Source organism: Nyctibius grandis, chromosome 4 (genome assembly GCF_013368605.1).
Source record: "Nyctibius grandis isolate bNycGra1 chromosome 4, bNycGra1.pri, whole genome shotgun sequence".
NCBI classification, from domain to species: Eukaryota; Metazoa; Chordata; class Aves; order Nyctibiiformes; family Nyctibiidae; genus Nyctibius; species Nyctibius grandis.
The window spans coordinates 32,787,757-32,800,395 of NC_090661.1; the positions used below are offsets into that span (position 1 = coordinate 32,787,757).

A 12,639-nucleotide genomic window follows, 5' to 3' on the forward strand; every position below is an offset into this window, starting at 1 on the left:
TGCAGCAAAAATGCATGGTACTATTCTGCAAAAGAAAAATTAGGTAGAGTTGTGTCATTCCGTGTGAGTTTGAGTTCCTTTGCCATTTTTCAGCCTTTGAGGTCTTAAGTAGTGGTCTTCTCACTTCTCTTCAATCTAAGAAAATAGGAATAGATACGGTTAAGCATTGGGACTAAAGGAGAAATCTAGTTGAGAGTCCACATAAGAATATGTGAGACTGGGGAAGAAACTTCACTAAGTCTGTGCAGGTAGTTGGCTGGCTACTTAATTGATGTTTCTACACCAAGTAAAATAACAAAGATGACATTTATCCTATTTATAGTCCTTCCTCTTGTCACTCTCAGTCACCCATCGCTGTTGTTGCCATCTAGCTCTTGGACTGTGTAACCAGCTGACGTGGCTCTAAGGAGACCTGGGGGTCCTGGTGGACAGCAGGATGACCATGAGCCAGCAATGTGCCCTTGTGGCCAAGAAGGCCAATGGCATCCTGGGGTGTATTAGAAGGGGTGTGGTTAGCAGGTCAAGAGAGGTTCTCCTCCCCCTCTACTCTGCCCTGGTGAGGCCACATCTGGAATATTGTGTCCAGTTCTGGGCCCCTCAGTTCAAGAAGGACAGGGAACTGCTAGAGAGAGTCCAGCGCAGAGCCACGAAGATGATTAAGGGGGTGGAACATGTCCCTTATGAGGAGAGGCTGAGGAAGCTGGGTCTCTATAGCTTGGAGAAGAGGAGACTGAGGGGTGACCTCATTAATGTTTATAAATATGTAAAGGGCAGGTGTCATGAGGATAGAGCCAGGCTCTTCTCAGTGACATCCCTTGACAGGACAAGGGACAACGGGTGCAAGCTGGAACACAGGAGGCTCCACATAAATATGAGGAAAAACTTCTTTACGGTGAGGGTAACCAAACACTGGAACAGGCTGCCCAGAGAGGTTGTGGAGTCTCCTTCTCTGGAGACATTCAAAACCCGCCTGGACGCGTTCCTGTGTGATATGATCTAGGTAATCCTGCTCCGGCAGGGGGATTGGACTAGATGATCTTTCGAGGTCCCTTCCAATCCCTAACATTCTGTGATTCTGTGATTCTGTGAGACTCAGTAGAGCACAAAATAATGAGTAGGAGCTCTTGGGAATAGGTGTGAGTGGGATGTGCTTGCAGGCTAAATCCTTTTGCTGGAGTTTTTTCTCATTTCTTGATACGACTGCTTCCCTCATTCCTGGAATCTTGGATGGCAAAGCATTTGACCCACAGCAGTGCTAACATTGGTGCAGACTGAAACAACTACTGAAGTGCACTGACAGTCCAGGAGCCCCCTTTAAGCTCAGGCTAACTTGAAGTACTTTTGTAATCAGATTTTCTTACATTTCTGGCAAACAAGCTTCTGATACTTTCTTCAGATTGTTCTCCCAACCTGTTTCAAAGCACCACTACCCACCCTAGCATGCTAGAAACACTGTTAATGTTTCTAGGCGTCTCTATGAAGAATTGATAAAGCTTCAAAATGTAACAATAGAACTAGTGAGTTAATGTTGCTTTATTACTAGGTAGTCGCCCCGTTGTTTCATGACCTGCCTAGAACTATGGTATTTAAATAAAAGAATGGCAGGTATTCTGTCACTAAAATACTGACTGTATTGTCTCAGTTGGGGAAAAGTTACATGGAATTTAAATGTGAAGCCAGTAATTATCCATCGAGCCAGAGATATATCCCGGTGTACCACAGATAACAAATCCATCTTTTTTCCTCTACAGTAGGGATCCTTGTCTTCTAGTCTGTCCACTTCTGTATTTCTTCCTGTATACTTTCAGTTCTCATTGAACTCAGTCCTTCTCTTACTTCTTTTTTTTTTATTTCTCCCTTGACTTAATGATTCTAACCATTTCCATCAGGCTTGATGTTCATTAGCTAATAGATTTCTATTCTTGGGTGCCAGCCTTGCTGAGTAGCATCATGCACAGGTAAATGACTTGGTGTGAACTGTGAGCTGGACCGCACAAGAGACTGTCTTGGATTTTTTTGCAATTTCATTCCTGTTTCTTAATGCACACGCAGACAGACACTCTGGACTGGGAAAGGGAGCAAGAAGCTGCTGATACAGCTGTTGTCATGAAATATGGGGGCAATGGGCAGTTTGTTGGTTAACGATTGTGGTGGTATTGCAAGGTACTCTTGCTTTCCTTGGTATTCTGTCGTTACCAATTTTTGCCTTTTAAGTCAGGAAGTTCTTTATTTTCTCGGTGTGCTGTGTGCTAGATAAATTGGGACTACAACAACAGAGTAGTTGAAGAAGCTGAAGCCAGTACAGCGATAAAACTTTGGTATGCTGGCTGTTCATGTTATTTTGTGAAGTAGATAGAAGACAGCAGCCCCTTTCCTCTACCTTCTTATATAAAAATATGCTATTTTTGCTGTGGGTAATCACACTATAGTAGTTCCTCCCTGAATGTTGTTCTGCTTCTGAAGTGATGAGTCGGCTTTTAGCACAAGCCAAGCAAAGGAGTATTCTGTTCAGCACTACACTATGCAGATAAACCTAATCCTTTCTGTAGGCTGAGAAACCAGAAAAAGGCAATTATATGACTGTATTTTGCTGCCTTGTCACTTAATTTTGACAGTGAGATGAAATGAGGAACCACTTCCTACCAGTTTTTTGATGTTACTAGCAACTGGTTACTAGCATGGGTTAAAGTGTTTATTTTTTTTCCCTACTTGCTCTTTCCCACTACTTTGGCCCACTGGAGACTAAGAATGCTGTCCTAAACTGTCCAAAAGTGTAGCTGAAAACTAAAATAACCCTCCCAAAAAAGATACAAGCAAAAAATCTGACAGCGTTGCTGCCTTCCAGGTGAAGTTTGTGTTTGTGAGAGGAGGTTATAACATGTCTTCTGGGCTCTGCTGGTATAATATGAGCAGAACAGTGAATTAAAACAGCAGCTGTTAATTTTGTTGCCAAAAATTTTTTTCTTAGTTTCCCTTGTGAAAACTTTCCTTCTGTGAAAGTAATCTACCTCTTTAAACTATCTTTTCATGCATACTGGAGGTGATAGAGTACTGGATGAAAAATAGGAGGTGTATTACTGAGATTTTATAAAGTGACTGACTTGGAACCTAAGTAAAGCTTTATCATGTTTGTTTTAGTGATTGGATTGAAAGATTCAGTGCAGATGGTTTATCTGTTTATGTAGGGTAGAGGACTGTTTGGAAGAAGAGTAGATTGGTTTGAGAAGAAGAAAATTAAATGAAAGGGATAGAAATTTGTATATACTGGCAGAAGAAAAGACATCTAGAACAATTAGTGCTTCTAGCATAACTGGAAAGAGGAAAAAACATGTTGTAATAGAAGTAAGTTGGATTAAACAAAATGAAAAATATATCAACAATGCCGTTATTTGCATTGGAACACTATAATAAAGTTGAGCAAACTTTGTTTTGGGAATATTCTCAGCAGTTTTAAACTTCTTACTGCAATGGCTAAGAAGCAGGAGTGATACTGACATGCTAGATGAGGTTTACCCAGCCCTCTTAGGGTTTTCTTCAACTGTAGATCAAAGGCTTATACAGCTTTATACCCGTCTCTTCACTTTGTCATGGTGTAGTTGTATATCTGATGATCTCATGTCTTTCTGGTAGATGCATGAGTAATGAAAATACAGCTGTTTGATATCTGGAAATGAGGTCCTCCTTGCAGTAAGGCTTTGTGTGTTCAACAAAGATGTTCACCATTGACTTTTCAGTTGATTCAGTGATCATTAAGGTGAGTGGTGCAAGAAGCAATGAATTATGACCTCCAGCTGCCTTTGAGGGCCAAGGGAAAGTTTTATTTAAGAGTGATTTAACAGTAAGACCAGTTTGACTTACATTAGCTGTCCTACTAATAGAACAATATATTTCTGAAAACTTAATTTATAGAAGTTCAGAGCACTGTAGTAATCTTGCAACTATGAGTAAATTGGTTTTCACCAGATGGCTCTCTGACATCTGGTATGTTGGGGAACTTTTCTAATGGAAATTGCTTACTTATACGAGACCACAGAGATTCATGTGGTTTGAGCACTTAGCGCAGATGTGCCTCTAGTCAAGAGAGGCTCCTGTAGAGTAATCAGAGTATGTATATTAGACTTATGCTTGGAATCCCCTTCTGGAGAGGCTTTGTCTTTTCTGACTATGTTGGGAGCGTAGGAAGACTGCCTTCTGAGATGCTGTGAGTTTGTTTCATCCAAGCCAGCTTTTACTGTAATGATCCATGAGGATGGAGGGAGGGGGAAGGCGAAGAAGTTTGCCTTTTGAACACGTGAGGCTGTGGTTTCTATTTCGTGCATGCAAGACAGGATTTCATCTCTATAGAAATGTTTATCACTTGCCTCCAGGGCAGCCCTCTGTAGTCTTATTGTATAGTTTATGGCAGAGTTGAAAGTTGGCTAGCATTTAATCAGTTAATTTTTTGAACTCCAGTCTGTATTCCTTCAGAATTAATTTGTTTTGCCTACTGAGAGCTAACCAGTGGTTTTGGGTACTAGAACAGTATGTCCCCAGTAACAAAATTTTAAAGCTGCAGGTTTCAGTGTTTTCACTGCAGCGATTTCTCCTTCTGAAAGGACGTAGAATAGTCCTAGACATATAATAGTCCCAGTCCTAAACATGCTAGTGAAAGTTCAATGTTCTAACATGAAGCTCCACCTTTGGAACCATCCTTGAAGGTCTCATTAGACCAACAGCAGCCGTAACTCTGTCCTATTAAATAATCTTGCACTGTCTAGTGCCCCACAGAGCAGGCATCTCCATAATGACTTGTGATGACAAAACAGAACTGAACATCCAGTAGCAGCAACTACATGAAGGCTGAAGGATATAATGGTATCTTAGAAATCTTAATCAAGTTGCTTTTCATATTGCTTTGAATAGTAAGGCAGATGTTTTTGTCTTTCTAGTAAAGCATAATAATGTGGAATGGGGTGGAGCAGGAGGAAGAGCTGACTCAGTGTCAGATACCATTTTGTCAGTCATACTTCAGTGGTTCTGTTTCTGCAAGGTCTATTTTCAGTATGAATCTTTGTTTAAACAACAAAAGCATGAGTTGGCCCTGGCTCTAGAAAAAAACCCTCATTCTTGATGTCACTGATACACAACTGTGACTCATGAAACTGAGAATTATCCCCAGTAGGATCTGTTATCACCGGGATCTGTATACTTCTAAAGACTTGCTTACTTTCAGTAAGGCTGACGTCGGATTCTGTCAAAAGCCTGCTTGCTATTAATACACATACAGAATAACACTTAAACTTCAGAAGGTAAACTGGCTTCACTTAACCTCAAGAAGCTGATTTCCATCACTTCCAACTCTGCTAGAAAAAACTGCTAGCTCAAATCACAAATATGGATAAGAGGATCTTGGGTACATCATCGGTTCTCTTCCCCTGCCTTACTAACTAAGAAACCATCTTTAAATGGTACAAGCTGAGTTAACTCCCCATCACTCTTAGTGCAGATTGAGGCTGGAATGAGAAACTCCAGTTGTATCAGGAAAGTCTATAATGACACTTCTGTTTCAGCATCTGATGTTGCCTACTAACTGAAGAGTATCAGACCTGGTGAAAGGTCTGGTTAATGGCCAGCATTCAATGATCTGCAGAATGTACTGAAGATGCTCTTTGCAAACTTTATCGGTCTGTTTCAGCTCTGGCCTTTTCATTATTGCTTCAATAGTCAAAACAACTAAATCAAACCATATCTTAAGCAACTGGACTTGTTCTTGTGGAATTTATGTTCTTCCACATTACTGTGATGCTGAAGGGATAAATGCCAGGACTTGTTGACTAAGGATGATTCTCTGATAATATGGATCTTGATTGCTGAGTTCACTCATGGCAACAAAGATAAATTGAAGGACACAGTTAAAGGCTGTTTAGTATCTGGGATGGTCTTACAGGCTGGGGTGCTGCAGTCAGTACTGTGAGCATGATGGTGATTGTCCATGAAGTATCAAAGTCCCAAGACAGTATATCTTAAATATTCAGAGAGTAGGCTCTGAACTACTCAGTAACAGGACTGAAAATGCTGTAAAGTTAGTGTTGAAAGCAAGCCGCGCAGTGTTGCCTTTCCTCTTTGTTGCTGCAATTTGTTTTGTCCTGAGCAGAAGCCAAAGCATCACATAGATGGAAACATGTGTTTAAAAAGTGCTGAAAATATAACGATGGCAGGTTTTCTCATCTCTGGCAATGCACAGTTATTCTTTTACTTGCTGTAATGTCAAACAGTATGCCTAAAGACTGCACCAGACTGAGACTTGTCAAATGATCTTTGAATTCTGCCTTATAGTATTCTACAAGTTAGTCTGTCTCATCATCAAACCAGTAAGTGTTGGCTTATTGCCTTTGGTTACCTAACCCACCCCTTTGTTTATATGGTGCCTACTTCTTTCTCTGTACTTCAGGAAACTTTCTCACAGGAGTCTGATATGAAAATATCCTTGATGCTTCTTGTAAGGCACCAAAGATGTCCTCAAAGAATATGGAGGAACCTCAATAGACATCTTCATTTCAAAGAAAAAAGACTGGTCTTCATCATAACCTAGATAAGAGAAGGCCCAGTGTTTAACTTCTACCTTTGTATATCTCTAAGCTCAGACCTAACATGTCTCAAATGACCCTTGTCTTTCAGCACTTGCAGTCTGCCTGGCTGTCAAGAAATTAAACAGTGGGGCCGTAAACAGTAATGATTCTTGAGAGTCCTTGTGGTAATAAAGTTCTTAATAAATTCTTAGTAGTTGAAATCACATATCTAAATCACATGTACCTGTATGTGGATGACTGCCTGATCCAGGGAAGGTCTTGCTAGGAGATACTAAGGCCTATTTGGATCATATTCCTTTCTTGTTGTTTCAGCTGGGACACCTTGAGATATAGAAGAGCAGTCATGCTGGACAGAATTCATCTGAACTGTAATTAATTTCTCATTGTCAAATGCTTATTTTCTGGAGGACAAGTTCCAAGTCTTTCACAAATATATGAAAATGTATGTGAGCACTTCTGGATTATTACTCCTGTAGGCACACATGTTTAGGATACTCTTCATCTAAAGTGGCTAACCATTTTTAATGCTAGTTTAAGCCACCACGCTTTGCTTCGCAGTTGCAGTATGCAAAGAACATGGTATTGGTGATTTGCTATATTAAATCGGTTTGCTGTAGCAGCTGGATCCTCAAGGCTGTCTGAATGGGCTCGTGATACCTGGTTTGCTTCACCAGTCCCTTTTGCACACTGCAAGTTGGCTCCTACTCATGCTACTTAAGATCAGCTTTTAGCCTGTGCTACAGAGGAAAAAGATGTTTTTCAGTTGTTAGGAGCAGTAGTACATAGCATACCTTCATCTGCAACTTGGCTGGCTCTGTGCGTGCACACAGGAAGACATTTCTTCCTGCTGGAACAGGGAGACTGTGATCCACCACGAACAAGCTGATACACATTCTGCGTGTTCCTGCTGATTCGGCTCTTGTTCTTCCCTGGTTGCCTGAAAACTAGGCCCAGTATCTTGGCTGCCAAACAGTTTCTCTTTTTAAGGCTGGGAATGGGAAAGATTTTAAATTCAATTTTCTACTTTTTTTTAACCTCTTTATCTCATGCAGATCTTTTAAATCAACAGACAGAATGAGAAGATTTGCTTCCTTGGTAGATTAGCTGATTTGTGTCTGAATTTTTTTGTTTGGCTGATTTATTAAAACCAGCTGTTTATCATCTGGCAACTGTTAGCTTTATCCTGAGTGATCAAATCTGTTCAGAGATGGAAAGCTATGTTAACTCTGTAAGTATAGAAAGTATGTTGCTTATTTGTGTTTCGTATTGTGGTGGACTAATAAAAGTGCAGAAGAAATAGCACTTGCAAAAGAGAACTGGCACTCAAAGTATTAAACAAGAGGCAATAACTGGTTGTAGATAAAACTCACAAGCAAATGAGACCATGTTGATTAGCATGAGTAAAATGCATTTGCAGTGTCCTAGCAACCTGGCTTGTCTTCTCCATAAAAGAGATTTTTAAGGAGGAAACAAAGGAATTAATATTTCACCTGTTTACAAGATTCTTTATTGAAATCCGAGCAAACGCAAGAGGGAGAGTCAAGGTTTTTGGTTTGAAAATCTGACATTTGGGCTTGGGAGACTCCTAGCAGTTACAAGTGAGCCTGCTGATACTGACCAAGATAAGGAGGACCGAAACAGATGCTGGAGGGAGATATGATTCTTAAAATGAATTTTGACAATTTTGGGTTGCAGGATTATTATCCCAAGCAGTTATTACAAGGAAATAGAAGGGGACCCAAGGATGTAACTAAGGAATCAAGGACTTGCAATAAATCCAGCTCTTTCATTGTCCTTCTCTGTGGTCTTCTGTCATGGTAATTTATCTCACTTAGCCTACATCTGACAAAAGAACAAGTTTGTGGATACAAAAGATCTGTGTAAGTACTAATTATTTTGTTAGAACTTAATACAAATCAAGGTAATTAGATTTAAATAACCTTTTGCCAGGAAGGTGTGTGCAACCCAACTGTGATATCTGCTCTCTGTCCTGCTATTGAGCTCATTCAGACAGAATCTGATCTACCTTGTGAACAACAAATTTGCTTGTTGCTCCTTGTGCTTGTGGAGGGAAGCAAGAAAACCCCAAATGCATGCTTTCTTATTTCAAAGTTTTACTTTACCTTTACAACTTCACTGTATATCTATATATTACTGCATTTTAAATTTAAAATTAGACTATGTTATTCTGCCAGCTCTTTAGGCAGAGTGGGTACATGCTAGAAGAAGAAACTTAGAATGTATATTCTAGGAAGTTTTTCACTCTTGCAATCAATGAACGACTTGTTAGCCGTTTCTTTTAGCAATTCTTCAGCTGCTAGAAAGAAGGAAAAAAGGCTTGCTAGAAGAAGAGGCACAAAGGAAGCCACCTTCTGTGCCTTCATTTCTTGTGGTGGTTCTGTTCTGCACTGAAGTGTGACTCTAAATACATACACTTTTGCCCAAATTAAGAGAATAATAACTCTAGGCCTCAAACTCCTTTGTCTGCGATTAGGAAAATGGAGTGTTCAGTAATGTTGAAAGGAATTTTGTGAAAGAAGAAGTTCATTCACAACTTTAGTTGGCCCACAAAAATCTGTAACGAAGTAGTATTTTGTGAATGATGAAACCTGGTAGAAAGGGTAGCTGATTTTTTTTTAAAATTTTCAGAGAATAGACAGTTTGGTTAAGTTTTATTAAAGTAAATGCAGTATTTTAACAATTAGATGTGTGTTACTTATTATGCAGATGGGTTCAAATAACACTTTTGACTTTTATTTCATGGGAAATCCCATTTTGATTATTGGAGGGAAGTATGAGAATGAATGTAAGATTTTATTTTTTTTTCTCCACAAAAAAGCTGTGTTAGCTTGAGACTGATATTTGAGTCTTTTCATGGACTGCTAAAAATGGTCCTGAAGATGACCCATATATGTACTGTAATTTTTGCAATGCTTTTGCCTTTTATAGATCTCGTTATGATCCATGATTGGTTGTGGGGTTTGTTGTGTGTTTTGTTTTTTTGGTTTTTGGGGTTTTTTTTTGCAATTCACACACACCTACACAAAGAAGAAAAAAACCCCTCTTGTTTTCTAAGAACCTGTATTTGTAATGACGTTAAAAACAGAGTAGCTGCATAATGATGGTGTCTTAGTGACTTGATGCCTTTTGCTGCAAAGTCATTGGACTAATGGTAATACGGATATATTTTCTTTGTGGCCCTTTACAAATCGGCTGAAAATAATTTCACAGGCTTATGGCTACGTTGGTTATGGAAGTTCAGTGGCCTATTATATTCTGTTGCTTGATGTTACATTGTTGGCACAACTTGTGTGGTCACTTCACATTAAGATAAAGAGGATAATGAGGTGCTGCTAAAGCAGAGTGGACAATTCTGGCCTCTGGTTTACACTCATTTCACAGTGTTGTGACAGTACAGCTTTCTGGGCAAAGAGGAATATGTGCCTTACACCAAAGCATTCTTGTGTTCTGCCTCAAGGTGTTTTTTAAAGTTCTTGGGTATAGACTCCTTTGCCACTGAAACATGGTAGACACTTCAGCAGCTTAACTAAAAAAATAGTTTCATAACGATGAGGGAGAGAATCTATAGCATGGTGGTATACATGAAGTCTTGAATTGGGCATGTTATTACTGATCGTCAATCTTCATTTTTAATTGTGACTTTAAAAAAATATATGTACATAGACCTTCCACTCCTAACACATTTACATGAAGGGTATGTCCAGCCTATGTGTGTATCTGGATTTAAGAAAAAGTCTAAGCAGTTCAAGAAAAAGATGCTATTACTGGCTTGCAGAGAGAGGAGTAATTAGGAAATGTCTTCCCTTATCTGGATTTCTAGAAGTTACAGTGGTTCACTTCTTAGCAGAGAATTAATATAAAGAATGACACTAGGCACTATGTTAAATAATTGTTATCTATTTGTTCTCTGGGGCTTGGTATTGGTTAACTTTGAAGTTGTTTGCTAGACAGCTGTTCACTTGTTAGATGAAGGGATCAGCTTGAAATAACTTGTAACAGAGTGTGGTATGTTTGAATAACTAAACGTCAGGGAGAATCTTCAAATTTGGGAGATCTTCAGGAGGATTTTTTTTGCATAAATACTAGCTTTACTCTGCATACCTTTTATTCCCCTCCCCCTCCTTTTCTCCAGTACTGATACTCGAAAAGGTGGAAAATGGAGATTTGAGCAACAAGATATTGAAGATCACGGATTTCGGCTTGGCCAGGGAATGGCATAAAACTACCAAAATGAGCGCAGCTGGGACATATGCCTGGATGGCTCCTGAGGTCATCCGCTCCTCCATGTTCTCCAAAGGCAGCGATGTGTGGAGGTATTGATTTGGCATTAAGTGATTGGGTACTAAAGAGTTACTAGACCTGTCAGGAAACCTCTTTTATGTTTAAGAATGAGTAATGGTGAACCAAATATTAAAATTCAGGTCTTAAGAAAACTTTATACACCAGCTTTCCATCTGTCAGTCTCTCAGACTACTTTGTATTAATTGTAAACTTTTTTTTTTACTGTAGAAAGTGGTGGACCAGCTCCTGCATGCCTCTAAATTTTTGTTGTTCTATAAATTTACAGTTAGATTATCCTAGGAGTCATAATCCCAATTCCCTGTGCTTCAGGTAAAACAAACTTGTTGTGCTTATCTGGTTATTGGCTGACATAATCAAAGGCTATAAAACAATCTGTGAAGTATTTAAAATTACTACTTTTTTACTGTTTTACCAACAGTGAGATCATTTTATGTTTTGGTAGTAATCTGCCACTGATGTATATGTATACAAAGACACTGTACCTAATCTAATTCCCCCTGCAGTTTCAGCCTGAATACAATGTTTTTCACTTTCATAATAATCTTATGAATTATTTCCACCCTTCTAGTCTTTCACATAAAATAATAAATCTCTTCTCTAGGTCCATCTGAGTATGTAATCCATAAGTAGTAATTTGCATGTATATATTGTCTTTTCCATTCATGCACTGGTATTTTTGAGAATAAGAGCTACTTTGGTGGGGAGAAGTGCAAGGGTTGGCCTATAGACTTCCAGAAATTGAGTTTGAATATGACTATTAAGTGAATTGGTAAATCCAGAATTCAGTAAATAGTTCTAGGACAGTGACTTCTGTGGATGCAGTGTGACACAGAATCAGTACTGAACGTCTGAAACAGATGAAGTAGATGGAATTTTGTTTTTCCTGTGGTGGGAGAGGTATTGAAATGTCAGGGTGACGTGGTCTTTAGAGCAGTAAGATTTCTGTTGCTGGCCAGTGATGCTCTCATGCAAGTGTGTGCATGCTAAGAAATCTGTCAGGATAAAGAAATATCCCAGCTGGCAGAATTGTCTGGCTGTTATGGCAGAGATTTGGTATGGGGATTTTCATTTTCCTTACTCAGTTTTGCTGAACAGGTAATGTATTGTCTTGTGATAAGTCTGTGAACTTGTATTTTTCACACTAATGGTGTGGATAAAATTCTGACTCTATAATTAAATGTGATAGCCTCTGTAGTTAATCTGGGATGAATTGAGCAAGAACCAGGCTTTTAAATACTTCAGAAATTAAAACCTCAAGGCTGTGCACCTTTTCTGTGCACATGTTGACAGTACTGATTTGTACACAGCTTGTCAAGCTCAATCCTCATTTTGCTCTTCTCTGAAACAGTGCCAGGAATGGCCTTTAAGGGTAACCTGGGGGAGAGGGAGAAGGGAAAGGGGAAACAATTTCCCTGTGATTGTAACTTTACTAATTCAGGCACACTGTGAAAAGATCAGTAGATGTTCTTTACCAGTATGACCTCATTTTAAAAAAGGTAAGATTTAATAGGTCAGTTGGTGATTTTCATGAAGGTAGCTCAAGTGCCTCTGTACCTGTAAAACATATCAGTTTGGTCATTGACTTGAGGACTGTAAATCACTTCAGGACTTAAGGATTGTAAATCACTTAAATTATTTGTCAGTTTTTCAGAATACTGTATTTCTATTTTTAAGATTCCTTCATCACTTTCTCTTTTTATAGTTACCATTCTTCCCTTGAAAACAGATTGTGTTCCTCTCGGTGCTT

At 39.1% G+C, this 12,639-nt stretch overlaps 1 protein-coding gene across 1 annotated transcript in view; it reads left to right on the plus strand.

Moving 5' to 3' along the window:
- MAP3K9 (mitogen-activated protein kinase kinase kinase 9) overlaps positions 1 to 12,639 on the plus strand; it is a 60,833-nt gene that overhangs the window by 24,370 nt on the left and 23,824 nt on the right. The window contains exon 3 of the mRNA XM_068399030.1: positions 10,723 to 10,903. Within this exon, the coding sequence (XP_068255131.1) occupies positions 10,723 to 10,903 (181 nt within the window). The remainder of the gene's footprint in view (positions 1 to 10,722; positions 10,904 to 12,639) is intronic.